At 38.5% G+C, this 20,579-nt stretch overlaps 1 protein-coding gene across 1 annotated transcript in view; it reads left to right on the plus strand.

Annotated features, from left to right (window-relative positions):
* Window positions 1-20,579, plus strand: part of lig3 (ligase III, DNA, ATP-dependent) — a 34,951-nt gene that overhangs the window by 10,882 nt on the left and 3,490 nt on the right. The window contains exons 6-20 of the mRNA XM_023274666.3: window positions 43-209; window positions 2,062-2,139; window positions 2,251-2,419; window positions 5,904-6,059; window positions 7,033-7,164; window positions 7,276-7,355; window positions 10,147-10,234; window positions 10,325-10,402; window positions 10,781-10,904; window positions 12,644-12,786; window positions 12,895-12,969; window positions 15,576-15,722; window positions 16,239-16,383; window positions 18,766-18,845; window positions 18,928-19,011. Of these exons, the coding sequence (XP_023130434.2) occupies window positions 43-209; window positions 2,062-2,139; window positions 2,251-2,419; window positions 5,904-6,059; window positions 7,033-7,164; window positions 7,276-7,355; window positions 10,147-10,234; window positions 10,325-10,402; window positions 10,781-10,904; window positions 12,644-12,786; window positions 12,895-12,969; window positions 15,576-15,722; window positions 16,239-16,383; window positions 18,766-18,845; window positions 18,928-19,011 (1,746 nt within the window). The remainder of the gene's footprint in view (window positions 1-42; window positions 210-2,061; window positions 2,140-2,250; window positions 2,420-5,903; window positions 6,060-7,032; window positions 7,165-7,275; window positions 7,356-10,146; window positions 10,235-10,324; window positions 10,403-10,780; window positions 10,905-12,643; window positions 12,787-12,894; window positions 12,970-15,575; window positions 15,723-16,238; window positions 16,384-18,765; window positions 18,846-18,927; window positions 19,012-20,579) is intronic.

Below are 20,579 nucleotides of genomic sequence, written 5' to 3' on the forward strand. Positions count from 1 at the left end.
AACTGCATCTGTAAAATACAGTCTGTTTGTTTGTGTTCTAAGGGTGACGTGTCTGAGACAGTGAGGATGTTTTTCGAGGACAGTAAATCATTTCCTCCAGCCGCCAAGAGCCTTCTGACCATCCAAGAAGTAGACGCATCCCTGACCCGCCTCGCCCAGCTGACAAAGGAGGACGAGCAGCAGACAGAGCTGGAGGACATCTCCAAAAAGTAAGGCCGGCTAGTAAAATACGATGCATATGGTAATTCACACGAATAACACCAGTGAGCGCGCCAGCCTTGTGCTTTGTAGCTGCTTCGCTCCGCATGCTGCCCTCGTTTTACTGCCAGCGAAGGTTCAAATAGCTCAATAAAAGCCAGGGAGACATGTTTTGTGATTCCTTTTTGCAATATTTGTAAGTGATACTATTATTTGTTTGCACTTGTTTTCTTGCACTGCCTCCTTACAGTTGGCATTTGTGCAGTTTTTAGATTGTCTGCCTCGGGCATGTCTAAGACACACGCACGCACGCACGCACACACACACACACACATTATACAGACATCTTTATTTGACATTCTACCCTCTGCAGCAGCAGACAACAGACTGTGTTTGTCATAAATTGCATCTTGCAGGCTGTAAGCAGACAGAACCATTATTTTGTGCTGCACTAAATAAAAGGTCTTCTTGCGTTGTACGGCATCAGCAGGGCAAAGCACGCCACTTGAATTGAAATTGTATCGCTTCAAAGTTCTATATACAAGATCTTGAACGTTAATGGAGCAAGAAACAATCATCTGTTATGTAAAAACGTAGACGACTAATGGAGTCCTTTGTTCTTTATTCTGTTCTGTGGTAGCTGGTTTATCCGAGAATACATGCCAGTTAATGTTTGTGCATGTGAGTCCCTTCCTTTGAAACTGTTGGCCTGAGAGTGACCTCCCATACCTAACTGGAAATGTACACCATAACTAAGTATTTTATTAATGTTTTTATACCAAATTATGTATACTTATTTCATTTGGATTCAGTGTAAGAGTTTCTACTGTGTGTCTCTGCTGTATGTTGCAGTGAAACAGACACATTTACTCAAGCTGACAAAGTTGTTACAGCAATTTATTGTATTTTACAGTGTATATGTAATGGTTGTGGCTGGATTGTTAAAATTAAGACTTCCAGGGTTTCATATGTAGCACACCTAAGGAACCAATCCTGTTTTGGTGTTTTGTACGTACACTACTGTTCAAAAGTTTAGGGTCACTCAGGCAATTTCATGTTTTCCATGAAAACTCACACTTTTATTCATGTTCACATAATTGCAAAAGGGTTTTCTAATCATCAGTGAGCCTTTCAACACCATTAGCTAACACAATGTAGCATTAGAACACAGGAGTGATGGTTGCTGGAAATGTTCCTCTGTACCCCTATGGAGATATTCCATTAAAAATCAGCTGTTTCCAGCTAGAATAGTCATTTACCACATTAACAATGTCTAGACTGTATTTCTGATTCATTTAACGTTATCTTCATTGAAAAATACTGCTTTTCTTTCAAAAATAAGGACCTTTCTAAGTGACCCAAAACTTTTGAATGCTAGTGTATGTCTGAATTCTTGCTATTGTGCAGCCTAAGTTAGTGTTTCAGTGTTTTAGTAGAGTTGTAGGTGTGCTAGAGTTACTGCTATTGAGGAGAAGGAGCATGGGTGCACATTCTAGAAAAAGCAATGGTACAGATTTATATCTAAGCAATTAAAGCATAAAGGGATCATTTTCACGGAAACAGCTTCTAAATATCCAACTTTGACACTCCAAGATGAGTTTTTAGACGCTTTAATCAGTTCTTTTAGAGGGACTTTTAAAGCATTTATCTTCAAAATGACTGGAATGAAGCAGGTTCTCTCTGAAATTGCACAGTTTCTGTGAATTGTTTGCCAGTAATCTTATCAGTGTATAGTCTCCTCTTCAGTAATGCTATTTGGACTCCTTAAACTTTTAGATTTCTGCTTCTTAAATGCTGTAATACTTTGGCATATGGTCCTCTGTTTTTACCCGGGTGATAATTTGCATTCCCTCTTCATCACAGATGCACCAGTAATGACCTGAAATGCATCATTCGTCTAATTAAGCACGACTTGAAGATGAATGCCGGCGCAAAACACGTGTAAGTGTCTGTGTCTTAATATGCACCCTGTTCTATCAACACACCACAGAAAGAGCTTGTTTTTTTAATGTTTTTTTTATACCAACCTTTCATTATTGCCTCTTTATGCAGCTTGGATGCTGTGGATCCAAACGCTTATGAAGCCTTCAAGGCCTCCCGTAACCTGGGTGATGTGATTGAAAGAGTTTTGAGGAATCAGCAGGAGGCGTCCAATGGTTCCGGACCCAGAAAACTCCTCACTGTGGAGGCCACGCTTATGACCCCCGTCCAGCCCATGTTGGTGAGTACCGTATATTTGTATGCACTTGTTCCCCATTTATCTTTCTAAGTTCTTATGTGGTGACATGTTTGATCCATTGTAATGTGAAGAACAGTCTGAGATAATTTGGCCTAAAAACAGAAAGAATGTATGAAATGTATTCAAAACATGGCTAAACATGAGCTTTATAGAAAAAGATCAGTGTTTCCTCTAGGACTTTTTCAGCAGCGGCGTCAGGCTCCCTGCTCCCTGACGTGACGTCACCTTCAGGGCTGTGCTCTCGCAAGTAATTAACATCATATTAACCCCTCAAAGAGTAGATACTGAGCAAAGTAGTTATCTGTAGTTTACCTTAGTACTTGCGAGTCCCTGACACAGCAAGACTGCTGTGAAGGTGGAGACAAGCGGCGGTGGAGTATTTGTGACGATTTAAAAAAAAAAAGACATTTGAAGGAGCATCGGCTGGGATGATGTATGAATGTAGAGGAAACCCTGATGATGCTGACAAAAACATTCTGTTTTAATCACTACCTTTTCTGTGTTTACTTGTTTACACACAAGTTATTGCACAATAACCTATTGATGACATCTGGTATTTCCGACCTCATAAATCACTTAAGACATGTGAGATAGATAAAATGATGTCTTCCAATCAATTACTTAATTTATAGAGCTAATATTATGCTTTTTGGGTTTTTTTCCCCTTTGCTTTTGTTTCTTATCGTGTTTTTGAGCATGCAAAAGGTCTGCACAGTCCTTGCCAAAGAATCAGAATCAGCTTTAATGACCAATTACGTCCACGACATACAAGGAATTTGGTTTCAGCTGTCGGTCTCACTCTAGGAATAAGGTAAAGAGAATAATAAAACAAGTACAGAAAATAAATAGATATATTTACTAGTGGTGGGAGGTGACTAAAAAAAATATATATCTAATTAATTAGAGGCCTTGTAATTAATTAATCACAATTAATCACATTTTTGTCACACAATAAGCAAAGTTTTTCGATTCAAATAAATTTTGGTTGATACTGAATCGATGAATAGACATATACGTGAACTGAAACAACCAAAATGTTTATGTTTCGTTTATATTTATCTGTAGTTTTCATCTGTCTACTACATTCACCGAATACTGCAAACTCAAAGTCCAATTATAGCAATTATATTCAACATTTTAAGACTTTTTGGAAACTTAAGCACTTCTTTTTAAAAAGAAAACTTCCTGCCCAACATGCTCAATGTGGTCTCGTCTTCCTTCACTATTCACCAAACTTTCTCTTTGTATCTTCTTCACAGCTGGCAAACAGACTTTAGGTTCATTACCGCCAGCTACTGGACTGGAGTGTTCATCAATGTTAGCGGTGTGCCAGAAATTAGGGAACTGAGAAAGGTGCCATTAAATGCGTCATTTTTTTTAACGTGTTATTTTTTCTGTAATTAATTAATCGAAATTAATGCTTTAAAGTCTCAGCCCTAATATTTACACATTTAAAGAGAGTTATTCTCTCACAGAAACGCTTCATTTTAAATCCAGGCTTTTCTTCCGCCACTGTTTACATCATCATGTAACACATTAGCATAATACCTGCTCAGTGGCTAATTTGGTCCTCAAACAAAGAATGTGCAGCTTCCTTGCAGTCTGCCTTTATTTCCTAGCTAGAGCCACCTCTAATGGAGCTACATGTAAACTAAGTAAACTTATAAATCCATGGATATGGTATGTAACCAACCAACGTTACCTGTTTTTGCCAGCTGACCGATCAGAGCAGACTTAAAGAGACAGCAACTAAAACGGAGTGTTTCAGACAGAAAGAGGAGGTGTTACAGCCATGTACAGGATGAGAAAAATGATGTTTTTTCAGCATAAAAACATACAAACATATTCTAGTTGACCTAAGAAATAAAACTACACACCTGTAAGTGTGCATAATTTGGGTTCCTTAATCGCTGATTCATTATACATTTTGTACAAAGCACTAGAATAATCTCTTTTTTCTTTAGAGCAAGGTATGTGGCTTATCTGCTGGAACAAAGTGGTAATAGATTTCCAGTAAATGGCAGTAATTGCTGCTGGGCTATGTTTGGTTTTCAAGAGATAAAATGAGGTACAGATAATGAAACAAAAAATATGGGTAGTGGTAATTTAATGCATTTGTCCTTATTTTAAAGGCACTGTTGAACCTCTTTATTAATATTTGCTCAAAGGCTTCAAGTGGATTTCCAAAAATCCTACAGAACATTAAATTGCACATTATGCAGGAGACTTTTAATTAAACTTTATTAAAGAGAAGAGAATGGAATTTCCCTGCATCTATATTACATTTTACATTATGAGTAGCACAGCTCAATTTCCCGACGGTCCACAGACGCACAACTTCAGTGCTATCAGTCTTAACTTTTTTCTTTCCTTCACATTAGCTTCCAGAAGATGAAGAGCCACGTCACCTTCTGCTGCTGTATATCCAGCAGACACATTAGGAAGAGGAAAAAAAAAAACGAACTGAGTTGAAAAGAGTTTGGACAAGTGTAATTTAGCTTGGTGCGCTGTGAAATTATGTTAGCGTAGCGCGAGCAGAGCAGCAGGTGAATGTGCAGACACATTGTCAGCACAGCCATATCGATTAATGCAGCAATGCAATATTACTAGACCATATATCGGTGCAATATTGAAAGGAATTAATTAAGTTTTCAAGAACACTAACACAAACAAAACTCCACAAATCTCATGATGAAGCATTGCTGAGCAAAGAACTGGCCTTGTTGCTGTCTTGTTTGTTGTTGTTGCTCTTTACTTAATGAAAAACCCAAACCTAGATGCAACAAGTGGGCCTTATTTTTGGTTTTTGGACATCATCTGCAATCTGTTTATCGTCAGGTATTATCTCATCTCTGTACTTGGAGGTGGAACCAAATGCGAGCACACTTGAAATGCCGCCAATGCTTTCTTTTTGTGAAGGTAATCTGGTCAATGTGTTGTATTACTGACAGAATGATGGCCAAAACTGTTCACTTACATCATAATAAATCAGAATAATCATGTGAGAAGTTCAAGATATACACTACTGTTCAAAAGTTTGGGGTCACCTGGACAATTTCATGTTTTCCATGAAAACTCACACTTTTATTCATGTGCTAACATAACTGCACAAGGATTTTCTAATCATCAATGAGCCTTTCAACACCATTAGCTAACACAATGTAGCATTAGAACACAGGAGTGATGGTTGCTGGAAATGTTCCTCTGTATCCCTATGGAGATATTCCATTAAAATCAGCTGTTTCCAGCTAGAACAGTCATTTACCACATTAACAATGTCTAGACTGTATTTCTGATTCATTTAACTTTATCTTCATTGAAAAAAAATGCTTTTCTTTCAAAAATAAGGACCTTTCTAAGTGACCCCAAACTTTTGAATGGTAGTCTAAGGCTGCTTTCAGGGGAAACTTTTCATACGCATTTGGTTCTTTGCTGAAATATTTGTGTTTTCCTTTTGTGATTTCAGGCAGAGGCGTGTAAATCAGTCGAGTACGCCATGAAGAAGTGCCCCAACGGGATGTACTCGGAGATCAAGTACGATGGAGAACGCGTGCAGGTCCACAAGAGCGGAGACATCTTCAACTACTTCAGCCGCAGCCTCAAACCGGTGTTGCCACACAAAGTCAGTCTTATCGCAGGCAGCACAAATGCAAATGCGCAGGCCCGCAGCCCGTGAAGCTATTTACTGATTAGTATGACAATGCACATCAGCATGCAATGTCTTCAGGTTTTACTCCTGCAGGATTAGTGGCTTAAAGGTATTTTCCTGGCGTGAAATTCAGACATTTCCCACAGTGATTTTCCAGCGTTTTGCTTTCTCAGCATGATGCCGAGAGCGAGGGGATAAACGGCTCCGCATCACATTCATTAGCCCCTTTAAACCACTAGATGTTGCTGCTGTGCTCACTAAACGTCCCTCAGAGTAATCTTCGAAGTGAGGAACGCTGAGAACAAGGGAGAAGCAGCAGTATGGTTTTATGCAGGATATACATAAGCCATCTCTCATCTCAGACGTAGAAGTTCATGCTTTGCTTTCTGTTTCTGATATTGTGAAACCTGCTGTTTATGGTGTCTCTGGACCAGTTTTAGCGCTCTGACCCGGAGGCTGCAGACATTTCGCCTCGTGTGACCAGCCTTGTAAATGCAGCCCATCAGCTAAACGGCAGATTATGCACCCTCTGCCACTGTAATTAGGCAATTTATGTTAATGTTAGGTTAACATTCTGTGGAGGTGGGAGTGGAGTGTAATTACAACAGTCTAGCTTTCCTAATGTTTTTTATTCTGATAAATGGTATGACGGTAGAACTGTGTAGCTCATTCACTAAAGACTGTGAGGAAAAAGGAAGGTGGACACAGGCCCAGATGATGAAGACTCAATCTGACATTTCATCTATACTTTTTAACATTTTTAATCTGCATCAAGTTGAAAATAATGCGCCTCGGGTGTTGGATAAATTGCTTTTACAGAGTCTATCCTATTAAAGGCCAGTGGAGGTGCCAGTATCTCAGATCTTGTTGTAATAGTTCTTTGAAATGCTTCTTGTTTGTGCTCTGTAACCGAACCTCCTGTTTGAGTGTCAACGCTGTGTTTCAGGTGGCACATTTCAAGAACTACATCCCTCAGGCTTTTCCTGGCGGCCACAGTATGATCCTGGATGCTGAAGTCCTCCTAATTGACACAAAGACCAGTAAACCCCTGCCCTTTGGGACCCTGGGGGTACACAAGGTGAGAACACCGCAGCCAATTTGTTCTTTTTTTTTTCCGGCAGAACAAATTTGTCAAGCAGCTTTTCGACCAGTCATTGTTGTCACACTTGGGACTTTGCTCTCCCTTCAGAAAGCAGCCTTTCAAGATGCCAACGTGTGCCTGTTTGTTTTCGACTGTATCTACTTCAATGGTGTGAGTCTCATGGAGAGGTAATGTGTTTTGTTGTTACTACACCCTTCTTTAAAAACAAGTTTGTGTTCCACTTCACAAAGAATAACACCTGATAAGATGAATGCAGCTGTGAATAAGATACTACGACCAAACTTTAGCAAACAATTTGACTGCGTCATCATTTCTATCTTTGTGATTTTCTGTGTGTTTGGATTATGGTTTTATGTGGAGATTAGGGCTGCAGCTATCGATTATTTTGGTAATTGAGTATTCTGACAAGTAATCAAGTAATTGGATTCTGCGCTTGGCATGCGTGTTACAGCATCAAAAGAGGAAGTGAGTGCGCTGTGCAACAGAAATAACTGTCCTAGTGGAACACGACATCTGTGGTGTATTGTTCATATATAGTATAGTACAGGGCTATTGTACATATATAGTATAGTACATATATAGTATAGTACAGGGCTATTGTACATATATAGTATAGTACATATATAGTATAGTACAGGGCTATTGTACATATATAGTATAGTACAGGGCTATTGTACATATATAGTATAGTACATATATAGTATAGTACAGGGCTATTGTACATATATAGTATAGTACAGGGCTATTGTACATATATAGTATAGTACATATATAGTATAGTACAGGGCTATTGTACATATATAGTATAGTACATATATAGTATAGTACAGGGCTATTGTACATATATAGTATAGTACAGGGCTATTGTACATATATAGTATAGTACATATATAGTATAGTACAGGGCTATTGTACATATATAGTATAGTACATATATAGTATAGTACAGGGCTATTGTACATATATAGTATAGTACATATATAGTATAGTACAGGGCTATTGTACATATATAGTATAGTACATATATAGTATAGTGCATATATAGTATAGTACAGGGCTATTGTACATATATAGTATAGTACATATATAGTATAGTACATATATAGTATAGTACAGGGCTATTGTACATATATAGTATAGTACATATATAGTATAGTACATATATAGTATAGTACAGGGCTATTGTACATATATATAGTATAGTACAAGGGTATTCATCTAAAACTCAAAGCCATGGGAGCCCCACATGTATTTAGTTGATGATCCAGAAATCACATAAATATGTTTTTATGTCTGGTCCATTTAAACTGCTGCCACTGCAGCTGATAGAATACAAATAAGAAAACTGATTATTAATATTTATTAAGATAATAGTCCTTTATGGTTTCCCATGTCAGGGGAAATTTCCAGTGTTACAGAGAATAGTCAATCAGTAACTTTAGTTTCACTTTGATTTGGCCACGAATTAAAGTGATTTCCTTCATTATGAGTCAGTGTCAGACCTACATGCACTTCAATACAATAACATGTTTGAATATATGAAGTTTGATAGATTTATTGTGCAGCTGTCTATTAGAAGTAATCTGCTGCATTGATTGATAAACTAAATATATCAACGCACGTTTAACAGTTTTCTACCAGCATTCGTGTCTTACATGTTTCCAGTAGCAGCTTTTTACCGCCAAAAATGTTTTATGTTCCTCATTGTTCTCCATTAAAACAGCCTGTTTGCAATCCGTTCATTTTGTGCAGAAAACGAGTCAACTGAAGCATTAAACGCTCCAGTTTGAAGCAGAAAGTCTGAGTTAACAAAGAAAGTTAAAAACCACCTTCATACCTGTTAACTCTGACTGAGGTTTTAGTTTTTGTTGAGCCGACTCACACAAAGAAAGCCTGACTATGTTGAACTGTCTTTGTGGTTCAGTCCTCTGATCTGCTAAACGTCGTTAACATTAGAAGTGCTGCGCCGTTTAAAATAGAAGCGTCTCGTCAAATTTAAAATCCCCTTATAATTTATTGGGTATCGGTCCAGGTCTGTGTAGGATGAAGTCTGGGTCCAGTTAGTGTCCTTGGGATTCACAAAATTTGGCCTCAGGGAATTTTAGTAATCAAATAACTTGAAGAATCGTTTCAGCCCTAGTGGAGATTGCATTTTAATTTCAGTCTATTTAAAGGTATCTTTTGCATTTTTAGGACTGATTTTTAAGACATTGAGAACAACCCTTCACATCATTTCAAATTCACATTCATGTGAGAACCACGCTTCGTGTAACAAGCTGCCTGCGGACTCTTTAAAGCCAAAATTAAATTATGAAAAATTAAGTCCCTAATCGCCCCAGAAAATTGCTGTGAAGTCTTTCAATCCATCTTTTAGAGGTCTTAAAAACACTGCAAATGCTACTTAGTTTTCATGAAACATTACTGAGCCCTTTCAGATAACATTGAACTGCATCACCTTTGATTAGCTGCAGGCCTCATTTGGAGAAAAGAGGATGAATCTGAGGACTTTCAGTTGTACTAGGAGTTAGAACTGTGAACATATAGAGGTGGTGCATCACCTCAAGTGTTGCTTAGTGAAAAATGAGCAGGAAACTTTTCTTTGTCTATTATTTTCTTTGGTTTGTTGGTTTAAATTTTGTGGGAGGATGTAGTTCACAGAAACATTAGCTATTTAGCTGTAAGAACTAACATCACTGCAACTAAAACTCAATTAAAATGATCTTGAATTAGCAGCCAGGGTGCTACTAAAGTCTTGTACCTTCTGATGTCAGTGAAATGAAAATATGGTCTAAAAAGGTTTTAAATTTAATGTCTCAACCCTCTAAACACCCTGATGTAAAGAGCGTTTTTGTGTCTTGCTTTTATTTTTTAAAAAACAGAACATTCCAAGACATTTACATTCTCTGAATTAATTGTAAGTTGTATAATCTGGCTTATCAACTTCCACATGTCCTCCAGGCCTCTGAGTGAACGCAGGAAGTTCCTCCATGACAACATGGTTGAAGTCCCCAACAGGATCCTGTTCTCAGAGATGAAGCACGTCACTGTAAGTGTAACTCTTGAGTGTGGTGGTTTTCTGCTGTATATATTCTGTACATCTCTGGCTCATTTTATTACATGTATCTATGTGTGTCAGAGGGCAGGAGATCTGGCTGAGATGATAACTCGTGTCATCAGGGAGGGACTTGAAGGCCTCGTGCTAAAAGACATAAAGGTGAGTTGCTTTATTGCTCATTACATTTCCAGTTGAGAGAAGCTGATGACTGTGTGTGTAACCCTCCAAACACCAAGCAACCAAGCAATTTTTGGGATTTTTTTGTCACCCATCATATTTTTGCTTGGTGTTGGCTCATTTTTCGTAGCAGTCCTGGCCAATAATAGCTAGAAGTTCGATTAAATATCATATTTTAAAGCTTAGATTTGGCTCATTTTCCAGAGAAAACTCAAAGTCACACACAACAACTTCAACTACTGTCAGAAAGTTGAAAATCTGGCAATTCTTTTCATTTTTACTGTTTCTTGCTCTGATAAATGGTGTCATTTTGGTGATTTTTTTTTTGTTTTAAGGGTTTATTTGATTTTTGTCTCTCAGGGCAGCTACGAGCCGGGAAAACGTCACTGGCTGAAAGTCAAGAAGGACTATCTGAATGAAGGAGCGATGGCGGACACGGCTGACCTGGTGGTGCTGGGGGCATTCTACGGGAAAGGATCAAACGGTATGTAAAGATTAAACCATCCACTACAGCAGACATGCACTCCTTTCTGTTAATCTGACTGCAGCTGAACGTCTCAGCTTCACGTCTCAATGAGGATCCTGCTTACTTTTCGGTAAACGTCCAACTAACATTTACACATTGCACGCAGAAGTACTTAAAGTTATGTTAAAGGATTCAGGGTAGACTTTTATTTGATATTTTAACTCCAATATTGGCCTAAAAACTTAACTTTTCTGTCAAAACCACTTACTTCATTTACTTAGCCCTACATTTTACCATCTATTACAAACTGAAATGTCCATAAAAATAAAAAGTTCCTGCAGTGAACACAGACTTTAACGTTAGATTACAGAGACTAACCAATAATGAATGCAATGCAGGTTTTGAGCAAATGTTTATAGAGGCTGAAGTTCAGTTTGTTGCCTCCAACTGTTTGTAGGAATCTTTCACCTGAGTTTATTAAATACCTGCAGCATTAAAGAAGAAAGTTGTGCACATTTACATGCTTGCAACAATAGCAGTAACTTCATTTATTACAGTGGGTCCTCGACTTACGTCGGATTTCCGTTCCTATGGCGCGACGTAAGTCGATTTTCACCGTAAGTCGGAACTCACACTCTCCTCCGCATCCCCTGTACATAACACAGTCCAATGTGGCGTACAACCGCTGCATCAAAACAAAGCCATCTTCTTCTTATAGCGCCACGTGACGACGTATTCGTCCGCTCCGCTCACCTACTAGTTCCACATAACCAGTTCCGACATAACGACAAAATGCAGTAAGTTGAGAACGTCGTACACCGAGGACCCCCTGTACTCATAATTATAAATGATCCCTGACATGGAGACAATCACACTTTATTAACTGCTGTTAAATCCTTGGTGCACAGCATATTTGCATTTAGTCCTTTTGTTTATTGGGACATTATTATGCATTATGTCCAATCTTGCATGTATACCAACTATCACCCATGAACTGTGGCTCTCTCTGTCATTTTAATGGGTACGTCTTAATGAAGCCAAGAAGAGTGTTAACGTAAAAGTCACCAGACTGGTGCTCATGTAGCATGTCTGAATAGGGCTGAAAAGAGTCTGCATCTTATTTATGTTGACAATTTCCTTTTTCTTTTGTGTTTAGTCACTTCTTATGGGATGAGGAGTTCCAACAGTTGTACTATTACTGTTAATTTTTAATGATGCAGTATTGTTTTAATGATGATTTGTAGTTGTGACACTGTGTATTTGGCTATTATATGAACAAACCCTATAATATGATTCAATATGAGAACACACAGGGATTCTGCATGTGTTGTGTATTGATTGAGTGAAATTAACAAGACTGCCGCACTATAAAACAGCATGAGGGCATTTCACGTGAAAAATGTGCAGATCCGATGTGTTGCGTAAAGAGACGACGCCATTGGGTGAAACACACAAGTAGAACAGGATGTGCAGGAGGCTGGGTAATGAGCGTGTAGCATCATGGAAACATAACGAATGCAATAACAAAGGTACAATTCTCAAAGCGTGGCTAATGATATGGCTCATCGCTAATAGAGCAGAAACAATGGATCAGATGAAAACACTTGTCATAACATAGTGCGGGAGAAAAAAAAAACAGAGGGACGCAGTAAAGAGCAGCTTGAAGGGGTTAGTTTTGTGGGAATATACAATGAAAACGGATACATTTAGCGGTTAAATGTTTCTCCTCATGCTACATGTGTTCTTCTACCCACCAGGGGGCATCATGTCCAGCTTCCTGATGGGCTGCTACGACCCAGACTCCAAGAAATGGTGCACAGTCACCAAGTGCTCCGGAGGCTACGATGACGCCATGTTGGCCAGGCTCCAGAAAGAGCTGGATGTGATCAAAATCAGCAAGGTCAGAGAGGATCCACTTAGAGGCTCGCCTGGAATATTGAGCTGATGTAATAAAATCGAAAATTAATCTTTTGTGCCTCCGCGTGTGTGTTTATGTGTCTTCGTGCAGGAGCCCAGCAAGATCCCCGGCTGGTTGAAAATCATCAAGAACTATTATCCAGATTTCATTATCCGCGATCCCGAGGTGAGATTTCACTATTCAGCACATTGGCGTTTCCCACCGGGCCTGTTCTTGCAGGGCACAGCTGTAGATCTGGGGGTCTGTGGACCTTTTAATGAAACGACCAGTTAAAATCATCTTGTGCGTGTCTGCGGCAATTTCTTCAAATAAATTGCCCGCAGAGATCTGCACTGTGGAGCTGGAATTTTCTTATTTACACAAAACACATGAAAAAACTTCTGAGATTTTGATTAAAATGACCCCTTTTGGCTTCTGAAAACAGGGTGTGGTAATGAAATCCACGGACCGTTTTCTTTAAATAGTCATTGTCACTGTCAGGTTAGTGGCAAAGACGTTATTAAGGAGGGGAAGAAGTAACTCATTCTTCAACCTATTCACACTACATTAACTATTAACCACCTCACCAACCACCCTTCAACACACATAATGTCCCTATTCTTGTGCAGTATTACTACTAGGGTCATTTCACCTGTTTTCAGACCAACATGTGCAATATAACTTCCATACACCACAAAATATGTGCACTTTCCTTTCTCAGTGTATCTTACCTTCCCAGGGTATTTATTTTTAACACTTTTTTAATACAAAGTGCTTCTTTATAATGTGTTCTTGTTTTGTTTTTATAATATGCACCCATCAGGTATAACTTTATGACCACCTGCAGAATATTGTGTTGGTGACCTGTCGAGGCATGGACTCCACTAGACCCTGAAGGTGTGCTGTGGTATCTGGAACCAAGATGTTAGCAGCAGATCCTTCAAGTCCTGGGTCCACGGATCGGACTTGTTTGTCCAAAACAACTCGATTGGATTGAGATCTGGGGAATTTGGAGGCAAAGTCAACATCTCCTACTGGTTGTTGTGCTCCTTATGCCATTCATGAGCCATTGTTGCTTTGTGCCATGGAGCATTATCCTGCTGAAAGAGACCATCAGGGAATGCCGTTTCCATGAAAGAGTGTCCATAGTCTGCAACAATGCTTAGGTCGTTGGTACGTGTCAAAGTAATGTCTACATGGATGGAAGGACCCAAGGTTTCCCAGCAAAACATTGTCCAAAGCATCACACTGCGTCTGCTGGCTAGCCTTTTTCCCATAATGCATCCCCATGTAAGCAACACACCTGGCCATCCACATAAATGTTGAGTCATTTTGGACAATATTTTATGCATTTTGGACAAGTTTTAGTCATTTTGGACTTTATACTTTATTTTATACAATATATATATATTTAGGTCATTTTGGATGAATTTCACCTATTGTTTTGACACATTTTAGGAATTTTGGATCAATTTTAGTCATTTGGGACATTTAGCAACATATTTTTGACAAGATTTATGTCATTTTACACTCATTTTGAGTCATTTTGAGAACGTTGTAGTCCTTAAGGACGCAATTTGAGTTTGACACATTTGAGTCATTTTAGATTTTTTTCTGTCATTTAGGATCAATTTTGGATAATTTTACACTACCATTTAAAAGTTTAGAGTCACTTAGAAATGTCTATTTTTCAAAGAAAAGCAAGTATTTACAATGATGTGTGCAGCTAGAAGCAGAACAGTGCACACAATGACATGTTATTTTTGCACCTTCTTTCTTCTCTGCACGTTTCAGGCTAATTTTGGGTCATTCTGGATATTTTTTTATGCTTGGAAGTTTTGGTCAGTTGGGACAGATTTCACCTAATTTTGGACAAATTTTAGGGCTTTTAGATACGTTTTAGTCATTTTGGACTAGTTTTAGTTATTTTTTGGCGAGATTTGGATAATTTTAGGCATTTTTAGTAGTTTTGTTTGCTTGCAAAGATGTGCAGAGCTGGGAGAAGAAGAGTGTAAACAAGGAGGAACACCAGCAAGATTTGTACACTTTTCTTTTTTGTAAAAGAAAACGTGATTCATCAGACCAGGCCACCTTCTTCCATTGCTGAGCGGTCCAGTTCTGATGCTCATGTTGGCCTTTTGGCGATGCACAGGACTCAGCCTGGGCCCCCTGACTGTTCTATCTATGCAGCCCCATACACAACAAACTGACATCTTTCTATCAGAACCAGCATTAATTTCTTCAGCAGCCTGTTGGATCGGACTACATGGACCAGCTTTCCTCACCATGTTCATCATTGAGTCTTGACCATCCATGACTCTGTCGCTGGTTCTCCACTGTTCCTTCCTTGGACCACTTTGATAGATCCTGACCACTGCAGACCAGGAACAGCCCACAGGAGCTACAGTTCTGGAGATGCTCTGACCCAGTCGTCTTGTAAAACTCACTCAAATCCCTACGCTTGAATGTTTTTCCTGCTTCTAATATCAACTTTGAGGACAAAATGTTAACTTGCTGCCTAATATGAATCTATTAGGCACTAACAGGAGCCATGATGAAGAGATAATCAGTGTTATTCACTTCACCTGTCAGTGGTATGAATTTTATACCTGATCGGTGTATATTTGTTTTTTGTTTTCTTACTGCAGTTGCTCTTTCTTATTTTAGTTTTCCTATGTAGAAAGCTGACTCGAGAAGACACAACTGTACTGTGAACTCCATTCTATTTCTAGTTTTCTGGGAAAGCAGTCGTCAAGTATTTACCAATTCACATTCTGTTTTCTCTGCCTCAGCAAGCACCCGTCTGGGAGATCACGGGCGCCGAGTTCTCCAAGTCAGAAATGCACACCGCTGATGGCATCTCCATCCGCTTTCCCCGCATGACGCGAATCCGCGACGACAAGGACTGGAAGAGCGCCACCAACCTGCACCAGCTCAAAGTAAGATGTTGGTGCAGCTCGTAGAAAATGCTAAATGCAGTAAACCTGAAGGCACCGTGGGAAATAAAGCCACCGCCGCACAATGATTAAGTTTTAATGAGGAGGCCGTCATAAAAGGTGTCTCCTCAGAAAAAATCGGTCGCTCATTCGATGCTCAAGTGTATCTTTTGGGAATACTTGTTGCTAATTACTTTCCATTGTAATATATGATGGATTGTGGCTGAGAAATGGGAGGCCGTGTAATAAAGGTGAGGGGAGGAATGAAATAATTAGGCCCAGTGTTGAACAAAACACCCGCGGGACTGCGTGAGATTTAAATGCTGAGGAGGAGGAGCAAATTTGCAGTCGGGAGTCATCCTGCAAACATTGACAGATGAGATGAAGTATTGGCCGAGGCAGTAAAACATGCCTGCGCTAAATTATTGGAATCCGACACAGGTCTTCAATCTCGCCGTGACACAGAACATTACATCTCCTGGCTGCAACCCACGTTGTCATTTTCATCACTCTGCTCAGGAGCTGTACCGCATATCGAAGGAGAACTGCGACTTTAAAGTCACCGCCGGTCCGTCCAACGACGACAAGGGCTCTTCAGGGGGAGACAGCGGAGGAAACTCGCCGTCGTCCTCGTCCCACAGGAGTGCTCCAGCCAAGAAGACGAGTGAGTACAAAACCCAGCAGCATAGAAGAACTGGGGGGTATGTTGCTGCTGCTGCTGCTGTACGTTGTTTTGATCAACTCTCTGAACGCATAGATGTTGGTGGGTGTTGTTCTGTGCCACATTTCTACACCTTATGAGCTCATTTTCCACTGCAATATAAAGTCCTGCACCTCTGTTGAAACAGCACAAGCATGACTAGAAACAGAGAGAACTCAAATATACGTTTTCTCTACTGACACATTTATAACACCTTAAATTATGCATATAAATGGCAAAAAGCTGAATTTCTTTGATTAGAACCTGGAATCAGCTTCCTTTTTTTTTGTTACAAAAGTTTTAATATTTTAACCCTTTGAACACCGAGCAGTTTCTGGGTGCTTTTTTTGTGCCCCAGCTACATTTTTACTCACTGTGGGCTCTTTTTCCACTGCAATATAAAGTCCTGCACCTCTATGGAAACAGGACAACCATGACTAGAAGTAGGGAGAAATCAAATAAACGTTTTCTCTACTGACACAGTTATAATGCAATAAATTATGCATAAAAATATTAAAAAGGTAAATTTCTTTGACTACAACCTGGAATCGACTTCTTTTAATTTAATGATTCCTATCTGCTCTGTGTAAACACTGCCTGCAGTTCAACCCAGCTCAGTTGCAAAGTCACAGAATTTCTGCCACATGACTCCTTGTCAGGAGAGCAGAATTGTATTCATTTTATTTATACAAAATCTGTTCCAAACTTTTTTTTAAATGATTTTGATCACAATTTTAGGCTTAGATTTGGTTTATATTCCTGACTGGATTGTAGTCAAATATTAGTTCATGCACCATCAGAAATTCTAAATTCCAAATATTCTTTCTCTTTTTGTCTTCTTACAGTTTCTGGCTCTGATTGTACATTTTATTTATTTATTTTTTAATAACCTGCCTTTCATACCTGCTGGTGTTTGGAGGGTTGAAATACTCTGTTGGTGATGAAGTAATAGAAAAAAAAACACATCTGAATTTCTTTGATTGTTTATTTTACAAAAAAAAAAAAAAAAAAAATGTGGAATGATTTTTTTTGTTGATTTGGTTTAAAACTTTAAATATTTGAACCCGCTGAACACTCGTCAGTTTTTTTTCTTTGCTCTTGTCACGGTTTTAGTCACTGTGGGTTCATTTTTCACAGAATTCTAAAGTCCTGCACCTCTATGGAAAAAGCAGAGAGAACTTACAAAAAAAACCTAAGTTGATTGCCTTTGATTATTGATCTTACAAAATTAACCTATGCATTTTTTTTTTTTAAAACAAATTTCACAGATGTTACCAATACTGCAAAAAGTGGTGGCTCTACATACTATAGAAATCTAAATTTTTATATTTTTAATTTTTTTCCATACGTGTCCCCTTACTGCTTTGTGTGAACACTTCCTGCAGTTCAACCTACAGGTCCCTGAATTTTTGTCACATATTGTTGGTCACAGTCGATTCATTGAAGGCTTCTTTACTTACCCAAACGAGTGCAGAATTTTTAGTTTTTTACAGAACCTTGTTAGTGTACAAGGTTATTTTTGTACACTAACAGAATATCTAGATTTTGATGAAATGTCACAATTTTAAAATTAGATTTGCAAAATTTTCCTGATTAATCCAAAAGTCACACATGCTAATTTGAAAGACAGCTGGAAAGTCAAAAAAAAAAAAAAAATCAGGTTATTCTTTCTGTTTTTACAGTTTCCTGCTCGCATAAATGGTGTAATGTTGGTCATTTTTAACAATAACATCCTTTCTAAACCCGCTGATATTTTTTGGGGTTCCGAGGGTTAAATCATGTTCAGACTGTTAGGATTGATTTTTTCCTGATTACATGTTTTATACATGTTGAATATTAGACAATTGTTAGACATGTTGATCATAATTTAATAATTGGTCCAAGTCAAAGATATTTATGATGATATCTAAGACAAAAAGAACAGTAATATTAATAGCCACAACTGACCAGAGTTTAGTATCTTTGCTTGAAAAATGGCTCAAAAAATGCAACAATTATGAAAGGAATTTTTTTTTGCCTTTGTTTGTTTTTGCACTGGTGTCAGATAAACACTCCAAACAGGTAATTTAGCAACAAAACTGATGCCAACTTTTAGCACATGGACACTGTGGATTGAAATATTTTCACCTGGCTCACATCCTCACTCTAACTGGGAGCAACCACAGCCATGTCAAAATGTCTCCATTATTTATTAAAAATAAAAAATCTGTAAGGACACAGAATGTTAAACTAGAATATCCAGACAGAGATGTGTTTGTGGGTGCAGTAAAGTGAGTAACACCAGTGTTTATGCTGCAGCTGCTTCTTTATTTCATGCATCAATAATAACGCGTCTTCTCTTCACAGACAACAGCACCCCACCCAAAGCGAAGGCGGTGAAATCCCAGCCGCGTACCCCCGCCTCAGAAGCTCCCAGTGCAAAGAAGGTATGGAAATGCACAGCAGACTGTCTGGATTCCTCTCAGTGGACGACCAACCCACCGTCGTGTGTTTTTTCGTTTTCTTCAGGCGAAGAAGAGCGATAGCATTAACGGCAACGGACAAACCAAAACAAAAGCAACCTCTCAGGTGCTGCAGCCAAGAAACGACAAGGTGAGTCAGCGACAGGGCACTTCAAGGAAAGCTCGATTTACATGAAGAATTGGTCACCTAAACATATTCTGTGTGTCCTCGAGGTTTAACACATGATGAAAGCACTTCCTTATTCATCCAGTGTTGTTTTACCAGCAAGAAGCTAGTGTAGCTAGCATGTGCAGAGGCTAACAAAACATGGATGTCTGTACTACAGGTTGAAAAGTACCTCTAACTGCAGTTTAAAGACTAGTCTGGACCCACATATATGGATTTAGGTTCAGAAATGAAATTGTGGCACTTTGTAAATTCATACTGGGGAGAAATAACGTAAAAATCTTATATTTTGTAGGGACTAGTGGCACCTTATCCGTCTGTTTTATCTATTATGATCACATTTTTCACACCAAAGTAGTTGCTAAGATCGTATCAACTCATGAAATCCTCCCAGCTCACTTTCTCGATTTTATTTTCAACTTTCCTGATGTTTCGACCTTTGAGGCTAAAGTTCATCTCTTTTGCGATTCATTCTAAGCCTCACCAATCGCTTATTTTCTCTCTTATGGATTGAAATTTGTACCCACAAAACCCCGAGAATAATTTTCAGCTCAACAGTTGCTGCCGAATGTTTCACAGCAATCAAATTAACAACCAGATGAAGAGTCATCACTCCACTAGCTTTCACTTTCTTGCAACCAAAGTTTGCTTCAGTATTAATGTCGTTACTTTATATCTAGAAGTTATTCTTCAGTGCATAAAAATTCACAAATCTCGTTAAATGTAACTTCAGAACTGAAAAATATACTTTTTTTTAAAAAGGAATTTTGTGCCATCTAGTATCCCAAGAAGCACTACTCTGCATTCCTTAAAATTGATTCGATGGGTTACTACATTTTTCAAACTTTTTCTGGCTGTAAGGACATTCAGTGGATTTATTTCATGGGTAGGTTTCTGTTTTTTTTCTCTCTGTTTGCTACCTTCAGTCACTGTCCACTTAAATAAGGTACATCTGTGAAATCTAAAACAATCCAATACAACAACACAACAGTTTTTGTTAAGTTTAAGAAATGTTTGTTTACATTAAATTAGAATGTCTTTAACATATATGCAATGAATATTAACCACGACCCACTATGACCTGAATAGTAAGCATTAAAGCAGATTTATGATGTTGACAAAAGCTTCATAAATGTAGATTTTAATGCAGTTGTTTTGTTGTGTTTGATCGCCGAAAACTCACAGATACGCCCAATAAAACGGTTCAGGTATCGCAGAGATAGAAAACCTTGAAGTAAACATAAATACCTACCTATGAAATAAAACGACTGAATGTAATATTAAAGCCAGAGAAAGTATGAAATGATAGAGGAATAACATCTTTATTTTGTTATATTGAAGGTATTTAAAGTAATCCTTGGAGAAGTACACAGTCAAAATACCTTACAAAGTGTTTATTTCCAGCTCTGAAGCTCAGTTTAAACTATATTAATACTGCACAGAACCAACATTTAGATTCTAGGAAGCGAAAACTAGCTAAATACATTTTGAAAATGTAAGATTCTTTGTTCAGGTAGAAAACTCTTTATTAT

The sequence above is a fragment of the Amphiprion ocellaris genome, chromosome 14, assembly GCF_022539595.1.
Source record: "Amphiprion ocellaris isolate individual 3 ecotype Okinawa chromosome 14, ASM2253959v1, whole genome shotgun sequence".
NCBI lineage: Eukaryota > Metazoa > Chordata > Actinopteri > Pomacentridae > Amphiprion > Amphiprion ocellaris.